The following is a 21,722-nucleotide window of genomic DNA, read 5'->3' as shown; positions in this document are numbered from 1 at the left end:
GATCAGGCCAGAATAAGTAGGGTCGGTTTTAGATTGGATGGCTGAGCATGCCTCCATTTCCTTTGCCTTGTCTTCCACCCAGTCCCCTGCTGAAAGGGCAGAGTTTGCACCTGCGGCCAATGCATGGGCATCTGTCTTCACCTCACCCCCTGAGGCAATAGTGGAGTTTTTACTGCAGTACGTACAGTTGAGTCACTCTGTGGAACACCACTTCACAAGTAGGCCTGTGGGCCATGTTGCACTGCTTAAACTACTCCACAAACATGGCCAGCACTATTGACACCATTTTCAGCATTACTATCCCATTTCTGTGCCTCCTTGAATAATCGCTACAGGCGATGATGGATGAGGTGGTGGCACAGGAGGAAAAGGAGCAGAAGAAACAGGGACTATTAGCATGATTATCAGGCTAGTTGTTCACACATGGCTCGGAGGATGGGTTCTTATACCAACAGCGGCCAGACACACAACTGTTCATCCAGGGGACAGTTTTGTAAGATAATTAGGAGGATTCGGAGGAAGAACCATGTTCACAGCAGGGTAACACTCAAAACAGCTCAAAAGTATCACTGGAACATGGCTGGGGAATACAGAGGACATAGACCCTACACCCCTTACTGAGGACAGCTTGTCATTGCCTCTGGACAGCCTGGCACACATAAACTAATATATGCTGCTGTGCCTGTGCAACAACTGCTGAGTTGCCTGGATTGTTACCATTGCTGATTACTGGGCAGTCACCTTGCTGAATCCCCGCTACAAGGAAGACATGCCATTCTTACTTCCATCACTGGAGCATAATCAGAACATGCGGCAATACAAGCGCACACTGGTAGACACACTACTGACGGCATTCCCACCTGACAACGGGAGCTCAGTGGAAGCACAAAAGCACAAGGTAGATAAGGAAGAGGAAGTCTCCAATGCAGCTGAGCCACTGGCACCACTTCGGAAGAGAGAGTTAGCCTGGCCGAAATTTGAAAAACCTCCCTCAGCATGCCACAACCATCTCATCCAGCGTGTATTAGTGGGAGGCAGGGCTTCAACAACATGGTGGAAGAGTATGTGTCCACATGTCTCCACGTGATGGGTCTGCCCCAGTTCATTTCTGGGTCTCCAAATTGCACACATGACCAGAGATGGCCCTTTTACACCTTGGAGGTACTGGCCTGCCCTGCGACAAGTTTACTGCCAGAATGTGTATTTAGCATGGCAGCAGGTGTGATCACAGACAGATGCTTCCAACTGTCCATGGCCAATGTAGGCAAGCTCACATGAATTGAAATGAACCAGTCGTATATTCCACAGGACTTGTCCTTACCTCCTTACCTTTGGCTGCTAGAGAAGTATACCCAGCCATTGTTATACTCCACCACAGTTTGCTCATTCTATTTGCCATACCCAATGTTTTGGGACCTCCCAAATTAAAAAAAAATACAAAAACACAAACAACAGTGTTGGCTACCTCCGCCTTCTCCTCTTCAACCCACACCACCACGTCCACCTCTTCCTCAACCTCCTTCTCCACTTGGACCTCTCTCTACCTCCTGGTTCAGGATTATTTTTTTTTATTTTTTGTTAATGTATTATTATTATTTGTTTTAAATTCTATGTTATTTTAAGTAATTTCCATATCTACATTTGTTTTCAGGGCAATTGTCCTGCTCTTACCCCTATTTTGCTTCCTTTCTTTCCATTCTAAGCCCTCTGCTCATTACTACCACCTATTACAGCACAAATGTTCGGGCCTCCATTTACTTGTATGGGGTTTGGTGTTCAGGGACTGAACCAAACTTTTGACTACAGCTCGCTTGAACCTGAACTTCCACGGGTCCGCTCACCCCTACTCCTAAGCTCTTGTGGCCATGTACATAGAAAACTGTGGAGTGGGCAGGGTTAGCTTTCTGAGTTCTGATTGTGTCAGACCCAGTGATACATTGTGATACATTGTTGGAATCAGGGTCTCTTTCCTATATTATGCTGCTCTCAGATGAGATAACAAAAACATGGTGACAGTTTCTCTTTAATACCTTTCACTTGCCTATATGCACTTGCCCTGCTACTGAGCTATGTGCAGTTGAACATATAAACCCAAGCCATAAACAATGAAAAAAGACCCATACGCAAGTCCAATTTTCAGGTTTGTGTTTATCGGTTTTGGGGGTCTTTGCGTATTCAACACATATAAATATTGTCTATGGACTGTTTTACTTGCCAATAACCCCTGGGCCACAAAAAAAAAATTAAAAGTATGCCATTTCTAGTGATAGGATCCATGTTTCAATTAGACAGCATGCCATCTTGCCATCCGTACATTTTGCCTTACAGCATCGATCATTTAGGCAATGGTAAATAAAAAATACCTTTTTATATTTAGTTTGGATTTTCTGGTGCAGGGAACAAGAGGTGGGGGCAGAATGGCTACTGTCAGACTCTAAAAGCACTGGGAAGTCGTTCTCCTTGCTGGTTATTTTGTAGAGTTTATAAAGCTAATGCATAACATATCCTTGTAAAGCTCCATGAGTGTCTGAAATGGATGTTTTAATTTCATCTTTACCTAATCCCAGTATTTTCGATTAATGCTTGTTTTTGTTCCTCAGGGTGTGATGGTCTCTTTGCTAACTGATTACTCACCGCGGATGCCAAGACCTACATTCTAATTCCTGGCACATCCAGCAGGATAGTAATTGCCGTGCAGCAGCAGACGGATTCACAAGAATGAGCTTCGACTGAAAGCTTTCATGCAAATAAAAATGATCTTGTACACATTTATTTCCATGTAGTAGACAATAATTTGACTTCAATTGTGTCGGCTGCTCCACATTTTAGTACAATGTGTAACATTGCTCAGTCACCAATGTAATGTGTCAAAAGTTCAAAAGTGTCAAAATAGGTGAGGTCCATGAGCTCTTCCTATTGTTCTGCCACTTTAGGTCATCATAGCCTAGTGCTCAGTAGCTCTTCAGACTCAAGCGCCCAATTGTCTAGTTAAGGGGGCTTTACATGCTGCGACATCGCTAATGCGGAGTCGTTGGGGTCACGGAATTTGTGACGCACATCCGGCCGCATTAGCGATGCCGTTGCGTGTGACACCGATAAACGATTTTGCATCGTTGAAAAAACGTGCAAAATCGCTAATCGGCGACATGGGGTCCATTCTTAAAAATCGTTACTGCAGCAGTAACGAAGTTGTTCCTCGTTCCTGTGGCAGCACACATCGCTCCGTGTGACGCCGCAGGAACGAGGAACCTCTCCTTACCTGCCTCCCGGCTGCTATGCAGAAGGAAGGAGGTGGGCGGGATGTTACGTCCCGCTCATCTCTGCCCCTCCGCTGCTATTGGGCGGCGGTTCAGTGACGCTTCAGTGACGTCGCTGTGACGCCGCACGGACCGCCCCCTTAGAAAGGAGGCGGTTCGACGGTCACAGCGACGTCGCCGGACAGGTAAGTATGTGTGACGGGTCTGGGCGATGTTGTGCGGCACGGGCAGCGATTTGCCCGTGTCGCGCAACAGATGGGGGCGGGTACCCACACTAGCGATATCGGGACCGATATCGCAGTGTGTAAAGTAGCCTTTACTCTCTATGCCCCGACTTCTGACAATTCTGAGCTAAACTATAAAGTCTAATATAATATTCCCATGCACCATTGATATTGTTGTGCTTACTCGGGAGGGCCTCCCACCAGGTCCAAACTACTGTAGAAATCCAAAGTAATCCAAGACACTATTAATGATCCTTATAAAACTTAAAACTTTATTCCAAAATATTTAAAATACATTACAAAAATGAAGAGACACAGTAAGGCAACGTTTTGGCAATATTGGCCTGTCTTAAACGTGTCCAGATCTGGTAGTGCCTCGTATTACTTTGGATTTCTAGAAATTAAAGAGGTCATCGCTCCCAGAGGATCACTAGGGACCCTACATTCTAACAATCATATCGGATAAGTATTTTATTTTATGTTTCTGCTAAAATTAAAAAGGTTATTGCTACACAGAATAACTTCAGTCACAATTTTATTTTTGTCCAAGAATGTTTAATTTCTTAGCCCTATCAGTCATTTTGTATCACATGCAAAAATAACTACCGTGTTTTTCCAAAAATAAGACATTGTCTTATACTTTTTTTGCCCCCCCAAAAATGCACTAGGGCTTATTTTTGAAGGAAGTCTTATTCTTGGAGAAACACGGTTGGGGGGTAAGTTTACCCCCCCAAAAAAGCAGACCCCCCCACTTCCCAGGAGACGCATACTTACCAGACCCGGATGTCTGCGTGGCTCCCAGGTCCTCCTGTGATCTCCAGTGGGTGCTGCACGCCGTCCTCCCATGCTTCTGGCTGACACACAGACACACACACACAGCATATCGCAGTGCACACACACACACACACACACAGCAGATCACACACATATGCACACACACGCACGCACACACACACACACACACACACACACATCACATCACATCCAGTGCTGCTGGCACCAGGGAATGATGGGAGGAAGTCACGTGTGTCCGCAGGTCCTGTTGCAGCAGGTCCTTGCACTCCACCTCACAGCCTCTCAGGATTCTGCTGGCGAGAAGAGATCGGTGTCGCTGGATGTGGTGAGTATGTGTGCGATCCGATGTGTGTGTGATGTTTGTGTGTGTGTGATTTGATGTTTATGTGTGTGATCCAATGTTTGCGTGTGTGATCTGATGTTTGTGTGTGCAATCTGAGTATGTGTGCAATCTGAGTATGTGTTCAAACTGATTATGTGTGCGATCTGAGTATGTGTGCGATCTGAATATGTGTGTGAACTGATTGTGTGTGCAACCCGATGTTTGTGTGTGAGACCGGATGTGTGTGTGTGAGATCAGATGTGTGTGTGTGTGTGAGATCGGATGTGTGTGGGGGTGCGATCACTGCAGGTCCTCTGTTCGGCGTCGGGTGAGTGTGATTGCAGATGCCCACTTTCTTTAATGAAGTGTCCTGCATTATCTGTAAACTATTTAGCTGCACTGACACTTCATTATTGATCCGCGACTAGAGCTTATTTTCGGGGGAGGGCTTATATTTAAGCCTTGCTCCGAAAATGCTGAAAATCCCTGCTAGGGCTTATTTTTGGGGGAGGGCTTATTTTTTGGAAAAACACGGTATCACATAGGCAATGTTAATGTTTTTTTCAAAGCCTGTTTTCACCTTCCTGACAGCCCAAATTTTTCAAATCTGGTATGTGTCACATTTTGTGATAATACCTTTGGAGTGTTCCTACATAACTCTGAAATGCTGAGATTATTTTTGTTCATGACAGAGTTAGTGGAAAATGTACATCATTATAGTTTGGTTTATTTATAAGAATATGTGAAATTTTATGAACATTTTGAAAAACAATTGCAGTTTTTGCAAGTTACTATATGTCTACTTTATTTTTTAAAATGCTTTGTTATTTACCATTTTTTCCGGTTTGTAAGACGCACTTTTTGGGGGTGCAACTTACAAAGCGCATGTGACTTCCCGGAGTGGCAGAGTGGTGGCGCAGGGTTAACAACATGTAGGGCTCGAAGGGGGTGTCACTGCAGTGGAGCAGCCCAGCAATGGAGAGTCGGCGATACTGTGGGCTCATGGGGTTTTGTGGCGGCTTGGGGTATTGCTTAGAATTGACGGCAGTTGATGCTATGGACTTCAAAAAAATGTCCGCTAAGGCAAATCTATGCAAGCGCCGCCTCTGCGTCCATTTTCTTTAAGTCCATCATGTTAACAGCCAGCAATTAAATGGAGCCCACTGTCCGCCGTCAGATCAATGGCGTTCGCCATCGTGACCCCCCACGAGTCTGCAGTATCGCTAACCCTTTGCTGCCGCACACTGACTCTCTTGAGCTGCGACACCCCCTCCTCCGAACCCGCTGGCAGATCACTGGCGCTTGCCACCGTGATATCTCACGAGCCTGCAGTTTCGCCGACCCTCCACACACTGACCTTCTTGAACCTCGACTCCCCCTCCTCCAAGTCCGCAGCATTCAAGACCCTCCTGAGCCGTGACATTCCCTCCTCCGCAGCATCGCCTACCCTGCCTCCTGTGACCTTCCTGAGCCGCTCCATCACCACCGCTCCCCCCTGGTGAGCTAAGATAAGAGGCACTAGGATTAGAAGACGGACCCTCATTTTAACAGTAAAAATTATTGTTTTCCTATTTTTCACCTTCAAATTTGGGGTGCGTCTTATAATCTGGTGCGTCTTTTAAAACGAAAAATGCAGTAGTTAAAATGTTAGGGTTAAACGTTTAGCAGCAATATTTCTTTTTTTTTTTTCAATAGAGTTTACAAAACTTATTTTTTTAGAGACCACCTAATATTTGAAATGGCTTTAAGGAGAAAACGCCCAAATGTGGGCGTATTTTAACAATTTCGCCCTTGAAGGAATTGAAAGACACATTCAGAAGAGTTTGTGAAACCTTCAGGTGCTTCACTGGAATTAATGAAAAGTGAAACAAAAAAAAATGAAAATTACTGGGTTATTTTTACAAAAATTTCGTTTTAGCCTGAAAGTTTGCAATTTTACAAAGGTAACAAGAGAAGTGGACCTTAAAATGTGTAGTGAAATTTGTCATAGGTTCCGCGATAATCCATATGTGGTCGAAAATTACAGTTTGGGCTCACAGAAGGACTAGGACGCGAAGGAGGGCAACTTTGACAGGACTAAGGGCCGCTATACGCTGCGATATCGTTACCGATAACGCTAGCGAGCGTACCCGCCCCCATCGGTTGTGTGACACGGGAAAAACGCTGCCCGTGGCGCACAACATCGCTCAGACCCGTCACACTACTTACCTGCCCTGCGACGTCGCTATGACCGGCGTACCGCCTCCTTTCTAAGGGGGCGGTTCGTTCGGCGTCACAGCGACATCACTAAGCGGCCGCCCAATCAAAGTGGAGGGGCGGAGATGAGCGGGACGTAACATCCCGCCCACCTCCTTTCTTCCTCATTGCTGGCGGGACGCTGGTAAGGAGAGGTTCCTCGTTCCTGCGTACCCGAGCATACCCGCCCCCATCGGTTGTGTGACACGGGAAAAACGCTGCCCGTGGTGCACAACATCGCTCAGACCCGTCATACTACTTACCTGCCCTGCGACGTCGCTATGACCGGCGTACCGCCTCCTTTCTAAGGGGGTGGTTCGTTCGGCGTCACAGTGACGTCACTAAGCGACCGCCCAATCAAAGCGGAGGGGCGGAGATGAGCGGGACGTAACATCCCGCCCACCTCCTTTCTTCCTCATTGCTGGCGGGACGCTGGTAAGGAGAGGTTCCTCGTTCCTGCGGTGTCACACATAGCGATGTGTGTTGGCACAGGAACGACGAACAACATCGTAACTGCAGCAGCAACAATAATTGAGATTAGGGGGGATGTCACCGATTAGCGATTTTGAACGTTTTTTCAACGATTCAAAATCGCTAATAGGTGTCACACGTAACGACATCGCTAACGCGGCCGGATGTGCATCACAAAATCCGTGACCCCAACGACATTGCTTTAGCGATGTTGTAGCATGTAAAGCGGCCTTAAATCATAAGCACTATGACACTTTTGCAGAGCGTACGAGTTGCCAAAACAGTAGTAACCCCACACAATTGACCCCATTTTAGAAGCTCCACTCCTCAAGTCATCTATCTTTGGGTGTGATGAGCATCTTCAACCCATCGGTGCCTTATAGAATTCTAAAAAAAGTGGCCTGGGAAAATAAAAAACAAAACATTTTTTCCCACCAATACCATCTGTAAATAATACACGGACTGCATGCGACTTGGTTCAAATTGGCCACAGCAGCCTTTATTACCTATTATTTACATTCTAAACACAAGGGGGTTCCGTCCAATGGGCGACCCCAACAAATAATAGGTAGCACAGTAACCAATACAGTAAATATATAACCCTGGGTAGGCCCAGTCCAGGAACAACTTCTCACCCCAATATCCCTGGCCGCAACACACCGACCCAGAGCTAAGGTATTAATCACCCACGGATTAATACCCCCAACTTTGCAGAACTCCGTGCCTGCAACATTCCGGAACCCAGAGCCACCACACCAAGACGGTGTCTCTTGGTCCAGTTACCATGCCCTTCAAACGCCTCTGGACCAGACCTACCCCCGCTGCTGTGACAAAGGAAACAATACAGCCTAATATTTCCCTGAGTACTAAGACAAAAGGGAGGGTGGGCGGGGATCGGTCTACTTTCGGAAATCAAGAGAGGGGGTAAGACAAAGTTCCTTTTTACAACCCCTCATCTGCCCCCCCTCTTCCTCCAGAAAACTCCTCCTACCCACCAATCCATTCTCTGCCCCTGTACCAACTACCTTCTGTCCCTATTAAGGCTGCTTTCACACATCCGGTTTTTGCAATGCGGCTCAATCCGTCTCAAAAACATATGCAACGGATGCGGCGAAAAAACTGTATCCGTTGCATAAGTTTTTCCATGCGGCCCGTCCGTTTTTTGACGGATGCGGCTTGATACTGAACATGCGCAGTGCAAAAAAACCGCATCCAGCGGCCGGATGCGGTTTTTGCCGCAGGACGCTGCATCCGGCGCCCATAGGCTTGCATTGTGAATCGCGCCACATCGCGCCGGATCCAGCGCGATGCGGTTTTTTCGCCACACAAAAAAAGTGCCAGGCAACATTCCGCCTCCACACAGCAACTGAAGACAGCCGCGCGATCAGCTGAGCTGTCACTGAGGTTACCCGCTGTCACTGGATCCAGCAGTGGATGCAGCGGTGGCTGCGGGTAACCTCAGTGACAGCTCAGCTGATCGCGCTATTGCCTTCATTAGCTGCGTGGAGGTGAGAGGAGCAGCGGTGAGTAGCGCGATCAGCTGAGCTGTCACTGAGGTTACCCGCGGCCACCGCTGGATCCAGTGACAGCGGGTAACCTCAGTGACAGCTCAGCTGATCGCGCAGCTGTCTTCAGTTGCTGTGTGAAGCTGACCGGAGCAGCGGCGGTGTATTCTGCAGCTCCGGTCACCTCCATGCAGCATCGCTGGAAGCGACGCTGGACCACCCTGGATTACGCCGGACATGGAGGGTTTTTTTGGGCTGATTAAAGTGGTTAAACAGGGTATATGTTTGTGATATTATTTCTAATAACTGATTTTTCGGGTGTGTGTGTTTATTTACTGTAATTTACAGAATAATCATGGAAGGTGTCTCATAGACGCCTGACATGATTAATCTAGGACTTATTGGCAGCTATGGGCTGCCAATAACTCCTTATGGGTGTGATTGGGTGCAGTGTGACACCTGTCACTCAGCGTGGGGACGTGTCTCACTGTAACCAATCGTAGGCGCCGGTGGGCGGGGTAAGCAGGGAATACGAGATTGTTTAATGGGCGGCCGGCTTTTTCAAAATAGTAAAAGCCGCCGCAGCAGTGTGAACGCCGTGCAGCGCCGGGGATCGAGGATTGGTGAGTATATGAGAGAGGGCTGCTCACTTCAGTCACTCAGGAGTTTAGCGGTCACCGGTAAGTCCTTCACTGGTGACCGCTAATCAGGGCGCGACACAGACATAGCCGCAGCATGACAATGAAGTCGGGTGAAGTTCACCCGAGTTCATTCTGCTGTGATCTGCCATTCAGCTCTGCTACATGGCTGTCTGTGTCTGCTGTCAGCGGCCATGTAGCAGAGCTGAATGGCAGATGACATAGTAAAAACGCATCCCTACACATTACACACGCTTGGCAAGTCAATAAATAAAAAAAAAAAAAAAAAAGGTGCCCAATGCATACGTCACAGAACACATGATCTAAAGGATCGCACATAAAATTGATCAATTTAACATAGACTACTAACGCTCGTGTGACAGCAAATGAACGACCTATGTGCAATCTCATAAGATCCCGTATGCAACCTGGGCGTGTCACATCGCAAATGCGATTGTACAACTAATTGCAACGTGTAAAGCAGTGGGAAATCCTTGAGAAAAGGAAAAAGTTAAAGGGAGATTTAGAAAAAAATGTAATTATTTCTATCACTTCTACCCATTGTCTTCTGTGGTAATTGGAAAACAGAAATCTGTCTAGAGGTGTTTCCTTTACAAATCAAATGCTCCAGATTATAGCAACAAACATGAGTCCTTGGGGCTGGGGAGCTCATCTGGAAAACATCTTTGTCCTGGGCTTGTGGTCAGAGGAGTAAAGGTCCGATTCCTCCAATATAAAGGAGCTTTTGGCAGTAAAATGGACAATACAAGACATGCTTACACTAATACAAGGTTGTCATGTAAGGATCTTATCAGAAAATATAGTTATAGTAGTCTCCATAAATCAATAGGGACAACCAAGATCCAGATCCCTGATGGCTGAAGCAGGATAAATCCTTCAGGTGGGGAATATTATCCTTTTGAGCGCTTCACATAAGGGGAAAAGAGCACAACAGAGTGGACTTTTTAAGTTATGTCTAAATAAGACAGGGAAAATGGACACTAAATCAAAAAGTATTCAGAGAAATAGTTGACCATTGGGGGTCCTCGGAAATAGATTTATTTACATACAGGGAAAATGCAAAAGTAAGAAAGTTTTATTCTCTGGATGCCTAGGGGTTCCCTTAATAAATTGATGCATTCCTACTCAAGTATTAGTTTGGACTGGCTTACGCTTAACTGCTCTGAATCCAGCAGGTCTGAAGAAGATCAGAAAGGATCAAGCAAAATTGATCTTATTAGCTCCATTTTGCCAAAAGGCCATGGTTCTATTGGGCAAAAATTATGTCAATCTATGATTCATGCATTCTACCAGAAATTCCGGATCTACTATCCTGGGGTTCAATTCTTCATCCTCAAGAGGACAGAATGCCTTTGACATCATGGAATTTGAAATGTAACCATAGAGGAAAAAGAGTTTTCATCTGATTTCTATGTTACAGAAAAGTAGAAAAACAATAACCACAAAAATATATGGTAGAACATGGCATCAATTCCTGTATAGTTTTGTGGTTAAAGAACGAGGAGAGGATAATAGTTAGTAGCAGTTTGGAATTTCCCCAAGATAGGTTTGAAAAAGAACTGTCTACAAGTACACTCCAAGTACAGGTGTCTCCTCTGTGCAGTCTAGATTATTGTGATCTTGCAAGTACTCTTTGGATTTCCAGATCTATAAAAGTAAGCTTTAGGTCCCGGCCAATATCCATCTCAAAACTTCCTTACTGGGACTTGATTTTGGTGCTTTAAGCACTAACTAAACTGTCAATTGAACTGCTGAATTCAGATTTTATCAGGGTCATCACAGTCAAAACTATGCTTATCATGGCCCTAACCTTGACTTGTAGGGTTATTGACCTCCAAGCACTATCAGTAGGTGCACAATTTACTAAAGGCCACATCTCACTAAGCAACATCGCTAGCAACATCGCTGCTGAGGCACGACTTTTGTGACGCAACAGCGATGTTGCTGTGTGTGACATCCAGCAACAACCTGGCCCCTGCTGTGAGGTCGCTGGTTGTTGCTGAATGTCCTGGACCATTTTTTAGTTGTTGCTCTCCCACTGTGAAGCACACATTGCTGTGTGTGACAGCGACAGAGCAACAACTGAATGTGCAGTGAGCAGGGAGCCAACTTCTTCGGACGCTGGTAACCAAGGTAAACATTGGGTAACCAAGAAGCCCTTTTCTTGGTTACCCGATATTTACCTTCGTTACCAGCGTCCGCTGTTCTCACGCTGTCAGTGTCGGCTCCCTGCTCCCTGCACACATAGCCAGACTACACATCGAGTAATTAACCCGATGTGTACTCTGGCTAGGAGTGCAGGGAGCCAGAGCTAAGCGGTGTGCGCTGGTAACCAAGGTAAATGTCGGGTTGGTTACCCGATATTTACCTTAGTTACCAAGCGCAGCATCGCTTCCACGCGTCACTGCTGGCTGGGGGCTGGTCACTGGTTGCTGGTGAGATCTGCCTGTTTGACAGCTCACCAGCAACCCGTGTAGCGACGCTCCAGCGATCCCTGCCAGGTCAGGTTGCTGGTGGGATCGCTGGAGTGTCGCTTAGTGTGACGGTACCTTAAGTTTCTTAAGGACAGAGTCATGTTAAAGCCACACCTGCCTATCCCCAAAATAGCCTCTAAGTTCCACAGAAATCACGAGATTGTCCTTCACTCTTTTAGTGCAAAATCTAGAACCCCTAAAGAAAGAGAGTTCCATAACCTACTGTCAAAATAACGCTCAAAGGTTACATCTCAGCCACAAAATCCTGGACCAAGAGGTCATCACTCTTTATTTCCTTTCAAGGTCCCAAGAAAGGTTACAGGGCCTCCAAAGGCACCTTAGCTAGATAGATTAAAGCAGTCATCATGTTAACATATTCAGCAAATGATCGGGGGCCTGACAGCTCATTCTATTAGGGTCATTTCAACCTCTTGGATGGTTCTGTGAATGATTCCATTGAACAGATATGTAAGGCCTCACCTTGCATCTTCTACAAACACTATAATTAAGGCTAACTTTCAAGCCCTTAAATCAGAGAATTAAGACACACAAAATAGTTACGGTAATAAATAACATTTCCCATATGTCTACTTTACATCAACATAATTTTTGAAACATCATTTTTTTTTGTTCTTAGGAGGTTAGAAGGGTTTAAAGATCATCAGCAATTTCTATTTTTTTTTTCAACAAAATGTACAAAACCAATTTTTTTAGGGATCATGTTTGAAGTGACTTTGAGGAACCTTATGAGACAAAATACCAAAAGTGACACAATTTTAAAAACTGCACTCCTCAAAGTGCTCAAAAATACATTAAAGAAGTATATTATCCCTTTAATTGCTTCACAGGAATTAAAACAATGTGGAAGGAAAAATATAAAAATTTTACATTTTCCCACAAAAATATTGCTTTACCTTCAAATTTTGCATTTTCATAAAGGTAACAGGAGAAAATCGTCATACAATTTGTTGTGCAATTTCTCCTGGATACATCAATACGCTATATGTGGTGGAAAACTATTGTTTGGGTGCATAGCAGGGCTTGGAAAGAAACACCATTCGACTTTCAGAGCGCAAAATTTGGTAAAATAAATAGCGGACGCCATGCCCTGTTTGCCGAGCCCCTGATGTGTCTAAACAGTGGAACCCCCCCAAAATTGTCCCCATTTTGGAAACTTCCCCCCTCAAGAGATTTATTTATAGGTGTGGTGAGCACTTTGAACCCACAGGTGCTTCACAGAATATTATAACGATGAGCTATGAAAATAAGAATACATTTTTTGAGGCACAGTGTAAAATTTTGAAAGGAAGGAGCCCAATATTGCAGTGCAGGTTTTGATAGAAAGCTTCGAGGGTACCATGTCAGATTTGCCGAGTCCCTGAGGTGTTGGAAAAGAACACCCCCATAATTGACCCCATTTTTCAACTACACCTCTTAATGAATTCATCTAGAGGTGAAGTGAGCATATTGACACCACATGTGCCTCACAAAATATTATAACATTGGCTGGTGAAAAAGGTTAATTTAATTTTTCACACTGAAATGTTTAGGCACCAAGTTTTTAATTTTTATAAGGGCTAATAGGAAACAATGGGCTACACAGTTTGTTGTGCAATTTCTCCCGATGTGCCAATACCCTACATGTAATCGGGAACTACTTTTCAGGCACAGGAGAAAGCTCAGAAGGGAAAGAGCGCCATACTATAGTGCAGATTTTATTGTTATAGTTTGTGGTTGACATGTCACAATGGCTAAGCCTCTTCAGCGCCAGAACAGCAGAACCCCCATAAGTGACTTCATTTTACAATATACAAATCTCAATGAATTCATCTAGGCGTGCAGTGATCATATAGACACCATAGGTGTGTCACATAATTTTATAACATTCAGCGGTGAAGAAAAAATAATTGCATTTTTACCACAAAAAAATTGTTTTAGCCCCAGATTTTACATTTTGACATGTAAAAATGGTTAACAATGGCACCAAAATGTGTCACACAATATCTGCTCAGCATGGCAATACCCCATATGTGGCTGTAGAGCACTGCTTAGTCACATGGCAAGACTTGCAAGGGAGGAAAGGAGCACTATTCAACCCTTGGAGCACAGATTTTCCTAGGATAGTTTGCGGCATCCATATACAAAGCCCCTAAGTGCCTAAAGAGCAGGATTGCCCACAAGTATCCCCATTTTGTAAATGACACCCTTCTGTGAATTTATCCACAGGTGTAGTGACTATTTTGACTTCATGGGTGTTTCTAGAAATAAGCAGTAATAGATATTGCTGAGTGAAAATTGCAAATCTGCCATTGTAGTGCTCATACACTGTAATTCCCATAAAATGTGCTCAGCTTGTGTGTAAGCTATGTACCTGGGGGGAGGGTTTAGGATACAGCAGCCAACATCAACACCAATTCACTCACCGGATACACTTTACTCAAGTTATGTGACTGTACATTAAAAAGAAAATACTCAAGATACTTTACAAACACTCAGCCGGAATGCCGAGACCCTTGTGCTGTACAAATGAGCAACCCAGCAGTATGTACCAACTATATATATTTTAAATTTACCTACTGTCATGCCTGTCTAAACCTGTCTACTACCTTTTAACCCCCTTTGATAGGAAACAATTATATGCATGCAAAGTAGGGGTTCACTGCAATACATTCACAACAGTTCACAAAATAATATTCAATTATCTATATACCCCAACCAAATATGTTCTTACCCTGGGATATCTTCTAGAAAATTAAAAAAATAATCCTTCCGCAGTTACATCGAACATACCTGATCACTTAATCAAATGCAGCAGCTGCTGCTACGCTGAAAATTAATTTGAACAAACTTAATAAATTATCTCACTCTAAAATTTCTTTCAGAAGATCACTTTGTAAAAGTTCAGATGTGGCCCAAAGTCCTTTGCATGCAATGACGCTACCTAAGTTTTGATAATGTCCATCTATAACAGCAAGGAAATAAGGAACGTGGCAGCAGCACCAGAGTATCCATTCACTGATCTTGCAATAAACTTTAGCCTTAACCAAGCAATAAACCTATTTAACTAACTACAGGTTAGGTCTTAAACGGGCTTTACACGCTACGATATCGTTAATGAATTATCGTCGGGGTCACGGTGTTTGTGACACACATCCGGCGTCATTAACGATATCGCAGTGTGTGACACTTATGAGCCACTTTAAACGATCGCAAAAGTGGTCAAAATCGTTTGCCGCGGAGAGGTTGTCCTGAAACAAAAAATCGTTGTCTGCTTATTAGCGATGTTGTTCGTCGTTCCTGCAGCACCACACATCGCTATGTGTGACAACGCAGGAGCGACGAACATCTACTTACCTGCCTCTACTGGCAATGTTACGTCCCGCTCATCTCCGCCCCTCCACTTCTATTGGACGCTTGCTGTGTGACGTCGCTGTGACGCCACACGAACCACCCCCTTAGAAAGGAGGCGGTTCGCCGACCAGAGCGACGTCGCAGGGCAGGTAAGTGCGTGTGACGGGGACTAACGAGGTTGTGCGGCACAGGCAGCGATTTGCCTGTGTCACACAACCGACAGGGGCGGGTACAATCGCTTACGATCTTGCTAGCGAGATCGCAGCGTGTAAAGCCCGCTATAGTCTCAAGTGTTTTGAGACCAAAACACATGTTGTTGCATGCACGGTTACTCAATACGGCGGTGCAGTTAGCCTTAATTGCCTTACAGACCCAGGTCTGTTCTAGACAGATAAAAGATGGAGTGTGGACAGATGAGGATCCCCTCTGGCAGGTGAACTGTGGCATAGATGGGAATGATTCAACTCCCTAACAGTGTCCAACGTGGCTCACAATGGGCCTTGGTCTTCTCCCGTCTTACAGTGGTATCCCTGGCTGCAATTCTTCTCCCGTATGATGAGGATTTGGTCATGGACACGATCAGCTGCACTCAGCCACAGCTCTGGTCAAATAGGGATACTACTTCATACAGATGGCACTGGATTGCTGACTGGCAAGTCCATTCTCTTTCTTAGATAACTCCAGACTGTGCCGAAAATAGCCAAGTTTCCTTTCCCTGTGTTCAACATTCATCTGTATGCAGTCTTTCTGTTGTGCTTATAAAACTGCAGCCCCTAGAGGCTGAATAACGACATTACTGCATGACAATTACTGCAATGAAATTGACATATCACTAGCACAGTATTACATTTATATGGACACAGCCAGGCATATCCGTATCATGCTGGTGAGCTAGTGAATATCTTAACCAAAGAGGATGAGGTTTGACTCATCATCTCACTGGTGCTTCTGGAGACATTCACCTGGTAAATTAAGAGGGCTCACCTTACTACAGAAATGTGAAACATGTGGATGCTAGATGTGGTTTAGGCACATTGTGAGGCTCAAAAGGGAGGGGTGCATTTAGATTTGGGAGTGCAGATTTTGCTGGATTTCTTTTTCGGGGAAGCCATGGTATTTTCTGGGGTATTTGGATTACCAGTTATGTGGAAGTCCCCTATATATCCACTGACAGATGACGGACCTGAGAAGAGGATTAGTTTTTTTGTGGCATGAGTTGACACTTTTATTGGGAAGATTTTACATGACATTTTGGATCACATTTAGCCTTTGCTCTACGTTGGGCACTTTCTTTGTAGTTTACACTTAAATCTCCAGATGATTCAGATGAAACCCCCAAGGGATCCATTCACTATAATTTGGCAGAAGACTTACTCTGGACTCTGTCTGGCCTCTGTTTAGTGGCGACCATCTTTTCAGAAGTGCACGAAACTCTGGCCGACCGCGCTCCTATAAATGCTTAAAAAGATGGACAACTCTGGATTATAGACCAGAGACAGTCCACTGTTTCTCCATCTGTCTCATTACAGTGAATGTTTCATTCCGGGTTCCATCTGAATCATATATTTCAGACATTTTCATGGAAACCTCAGTGTAAGCACTCAGTGCAGAATAAAGGATAAATGTGAGCCGAGCCTTGCTGGGATGTTTGGGAGACAGAATAAACAACAGCAAGTGAAGAATTTATTTTCTTTATTTATTTTTTTATGCCTTTCACCGTGCTGTATAAGTGATTAGACAGCTTTATTCTTAAAATTGGTGCGATTATAGTAATACCAGGTTTACATCGTGTTTTTATGTTTGGCTACTATCACACACTAACACCACACTTTAAAAAAGTTTTTGCATCACCATATTTTGATAGCTACGAGTATAATTTTTATTTTTAGTTTTCTGCCACCAGAGTCATGTGAGGGCTTCTTTTTTTGTGGGATGAGTTGACATTTTGTACTGCTACCATTTTTGGGCTCATAATTTTTTTTTTTGTATGTCATTCACAATTTGGTAAAAATGATAAGATGCCTTTATTCCTTGGGTCAATATGATTACAATAATACAACATTTATTTTTTTTATATTTTGATTTCACACAATAAAAACAATTTATTAGAAAAAAAATGAATTTTGTATCTCTATATTCTGACAACTATATATTTTTTTCCTACTGATGAAGCTGTATGGCAGCTTGTTCTTTGCAGGATGAGATGATCTTTTCAGAGATACCATACTTATTTACATTTGACTTTTTGATCACATTTTAGTCCACTTTTTTTATGATAAAGCCTAACTTTTCCTACATTTTCTATTAATTTATTTTTTTAATGTGTTTACTGAAGGAGTTAACTAGTGTTACATATTTACATATTGGGTCATTAAAGGTGAGTCATTATCAAATTTGTGTACTCTTTTTGTTTATTTTTGCTATTGCATAAATATTTGTATTTATTGCATATTTGCTTCTTTTATTTTGTTCTTTGTGTTTTTTAACTTTTTTTTTACTTTACTTTAGTTTTTACTTTGTCTCTCTATGGGACTTTAATTTTTACTTGTCTGATCACTTGTATAATGCATTGCTATGTATTTCTATTGCAAGACATTACACCTGATGGTGTGACACTGAAAGAATGGGTGTAGATAGTGATGAGTGAATGTATCGCCACTATTCACAGAATAGTGCAGTATTTGGGGTATTCGTTATATAGTGAGTAATGGTGTATTCGGATGTACCGCCCAGCATGTTTGGCCTTGATTTGCAGCCACTAAACATGTTGTGCTTCTTAACAAATCAAAGTGTTGAGATGAGACTATAATGGGTCTCTTAAGGTCTAATTGCCGATTTCAAATTATATTGTCATGTGTGCACGCGAGAAAGAAAAATAACTGACACTGAATCGGTTATGAACCTTCTCCATGACAGACGCCAGACCATTCTGCTTCAGTTTATTGTTCGGGAAACTTTATAGTTCAGGAGAAGTAAGAGGTGTGGCCAAAATATAGTCCAATCAAGTATCGCAGGCTGGACTCAGGACATATAGGAATTTTCATAGTCTCTACTGGATTGGTTGTTCCGAACTTTAGGAATTCCTCTGTTCCTCAACTTCTTGGGCGTTGTCCAGGATGTAGGAGCCATCTTTAAGTTACATGTGCTGGTATATTGTATTAAGGAAAATCACTGAATATATATATATATATATATAGATATATATATATATATATATATATGTATATATATATATATATATATATATATATATTAGAGTTGAGCGCGGTTCGCGGTTCAAGGTTCTCCAGTTCGCGGCTCAAGTGATTTTGGGGGCTGTTCTAGATCGAACTAGAACTCGAGCTTTTTGCTAAAGCTCGATAGTTCTAGATACGTTCGAGAACGGTTCTAGCAGCAAAAAGCAGGGCTTTTTACAGCTACAGTGTGCAGGAGCCATCGCTGGCAGCCTGTCAGAAGCTGGTAACCAAGATAAACATCGGGTATCCAAGCAAAGCGCTTTGGTTAGTAACCCGATGTTTATCCTAGTTACGTGCAGGAAGCCCACACTTCCCCGCTCAGCTCACTCCGCCCCCTCCTGCACGCGGCATGTGTACACACACACACTCACCTGTCCCCAGCCAAGCAGTCCACGACACTGACGTCCTCAGCTCCACCCACTTCGCACTCCACCGCCAGCACACATGGCTCCGCCCACCTGCACTCTGCACACATGGTCCCGCTCGGCTTACCTGCGGTGATGAAGTCCCGACCTCAGCGCTGTCACTGTCCTCCATGAGCGCCGCTTGTCACATCACCTTCTCTCGCTTCCGACCCGAGACTGACTAGCGGTGACGTCACAGGCCGCTCGCGATACTTGGCTGTGAAGGCGGCGGTCATTGAACTCAGTGACAGGTGCTGTCAGCAGTGCAGGAGATCAGCGCAGGTAATGTACCTCGCTGCCAGCAGCACTTGTCATCCCCTGCAGTGACCTGGGCTGACCCATTGATGTTAGCTCAGGTCACTGCACTGCTCTCCCAGCCAATGGGGAACATCCTGTTCTTCATTGACTGGGACAGTGTGGATCGTCATGGCAACCCCTTGGATTACACCAGACCTGGATTTGTTTTTCTTTCTAATAAATTGGTTAAAGAGGGAATGTATTGGGGAGTGTTTTTTCAAATAAAAATGTGTTTGTCGTCTATTTTTTTTATTACTGACTGGGTTGGTGATGTCGGGTATCTGATAGACGCCTGACCTCACCAACCCCAGGGCTTGATGCCAGGTGACATTACACATCTGGTATTAACCCCATATATTACCCTTTTTGCCACCGCACCAGGGCACAGGATGAGCTGGGGCGAAGCACCAGGATTGGCACATCTAATGGATGCGCCACTTCTGGGGCGGCTGCGGCCTGCTATTTTTAGGCTGGGGAGAGTCCAATAACCATGGACCTCCCTAGTCTGAGAATATCAGACCCCAGCTGTCTGCTTTACCTTGGCTGGTGATCCAATTTTGGGGGGACCCCTACGTGTTTTTTTTTTTTTAATTATTTATTTAATTTAAAAAAACAGCATGGGGTGCCCTTAGTTTTGGATTACCAGCCAAGGTGAGGCTGCCAGCTGTGGTCTGCAGGCTGCAGCCGTCTGCTTTACCCTAGCTGGCTACAAAAATAGGGGGGACCCTACGTCATTTTTTTTTTTCATTTTTTTGGCTAAATACAAAGCTAAGCACCCCTTAGTGCCACATGAAAGGCACCAAAGGGTGCAAAATTACAAAATGCAGGAGAGTGGGACATTATGTGTCTTTCTGCCATTATAATGACAGAAAAGACTGATATGAAGTGCACAAGCACAAGAAAATCACCAGAGCGCTCTACGCTGTGAAAAGCAGTAGAAAATGGCATTGGAGTGAACATGTGACCACCTCATGTAGGATGAAGCTATGGATCCTGGGTAAATTTATGTATTTTCCCTCCTTCAGTTTTTTTGCAGTACACAAAAAAAACGGAAGGCACACGGATGACAAACAGATGACATACGGACCGTCTACGGAACGGAAACGGATGCCACACGGATGCACCCGTGAAAAAAAACGGACTGTTTTTTGCAGACCGCAAAAATGGATCGGTCGTGTTAATGTAGCCTTATTCTGATCTGCCATTTATTAACAGCAGGCAGAAATAAGTGAATAACGCCCCCCAGCGTCAGAAAATCTACGGGGTTTCAGGGGGTAGCTGAGACCCTGGAGATCATGATTCAGGACGGTTTTTCCGGTCCCCGCTCACGTGATCACAGGTATACACCGTACACCGATGATCACGTTACAGTAAATGACAGCGCCGGTAAAAAATTATTTATCTCCCATCTGGCATGAACAAACATGATAAATCTCCTCCCCGGTCCCCTCCGGTCCCCCGGTGTCGCCAAAGTGCCCCCACTGATGCCCTCCTAGAAATCCAAGATGGCCGCGCGCACAGCAGCCTACTCCTCTGATTTCTGTCGCATGTGCCATGACACATGCAACAGAAAACTCCTCCCCAGGCCCTGCCAGGTCACCCCCTATAACCCCACCGGTGTTCCCCGGTGTCCCACGGTACCTGTGCAGCGTTGATCTCCCCACGGCCCTCTCCTTCACAATAGTCGCTGCCGCATGCACAGAGCGTCTGTCAGCTCAGCTTCCTGTATTCAGACACAGTGAGTGGTGGTTATGCATCTGTAAGCTAAATGGGCGGCACGGTGGCTCAGTGGTTAGCACTGCAGTCTTGCAGCGCTGAGGTCCTGGGTTCAATTCTCACCAAGGACACCATCTGTAAGGAGTTTATATGTTCTCCCCGTGTTTGCGTGGGTTTCCTCTGGGTACTCTGGTTTCCTCCCACACTCCAAAGACATACAGCGCTATGGAATTAATAACGCTATATAAATGAATAAATTATTATTATTACTGAAATGCCCTGCTCATGAGGTAAGGAACATAATTGATCAGGAGAGCTATATACTACATTTCCAAATGGAGGGATTTGCTTTTATAGTTTCCCTGCTGAACGACTACCAAACATGAGAGTTCGTTATACGCCACAAGAAAACACATCTAAATAGCGAGCTCTGTTGTTAAGTATTCATTCAGCTGGATAACTGGACTTAAAGGGGTATTCCATCTCCAAGATCCTATCCCCAATATATAGTAGGTGGAATAGCAATAATATCAGCAAATACCAATATTTGGAAATGTAGAATAGTTCTCCTGATTAGGCATGCCCTTACCTCTTGAGCAGGGCATTGCAGCTTTGGTAGCAACCATTACGACATGGACTCTGCTGCTGTGGACCCGGGGAGAGTGAGTGCAGATTCATTGCACCCACACTGCTCACATGAAGGGTTTGCACTCCTAGAAAATGGGGGATACATTCCTTGAGTGTCTCCCCCCCATATTCTAGACGGTCCAGAGTCG

The 21,722-nt window shown here is 44.5% G+C and overlaps 1 protein-coding gene across 1 annotated transcript in view; it reads left to right on the top strand.

The window, feature by feature from the left end:
- The window catches only part of OTC (ornithine transcarbamylase), an 89,451-nt gene extending 86,725 nt beyond the window's left edge, over positions 1–2,726 (top strand). The window contains exon 10 of the mRNA XM_075333511.1: positions 2,601–2,726. Coding sequence (XP_075189626.1) covers positions 2,601–2,660 — 60 coding nt within the window. The 3' untranslated portion in view covers positions 2,661–2,726. The remainder of the gene's footprint in view (positions 1–2,600) is intronic.
- The last annotated feature ends 18,996 nt before the right edge of the window (positions 2,727–21,722 follow it).

The sequence above is a fragment of the Anomaloglossus baeobatrachus genome, chromosome 2 (genome assembly GCF_048569485.1).
Source record: "Anomaloglossus baeobatrachus isolate aAnoBae1 chromosome 2, aAnoBae1.hap1, whole genome shotgun sequence".
Classification (NCBI taxonomy): domain Eukaryota; kingdom Metazoa; phylum Chordata; class Amphibia; order Anura; family Aromobatidae; genus Anomaloglossus; species Anomaloglossus baeobatrachus.
The sequence above is the reverse complement of the archived record's forward strand: the minus strand, read 5'-3'. Positions and strand labels throughout refer to the sequence as shown.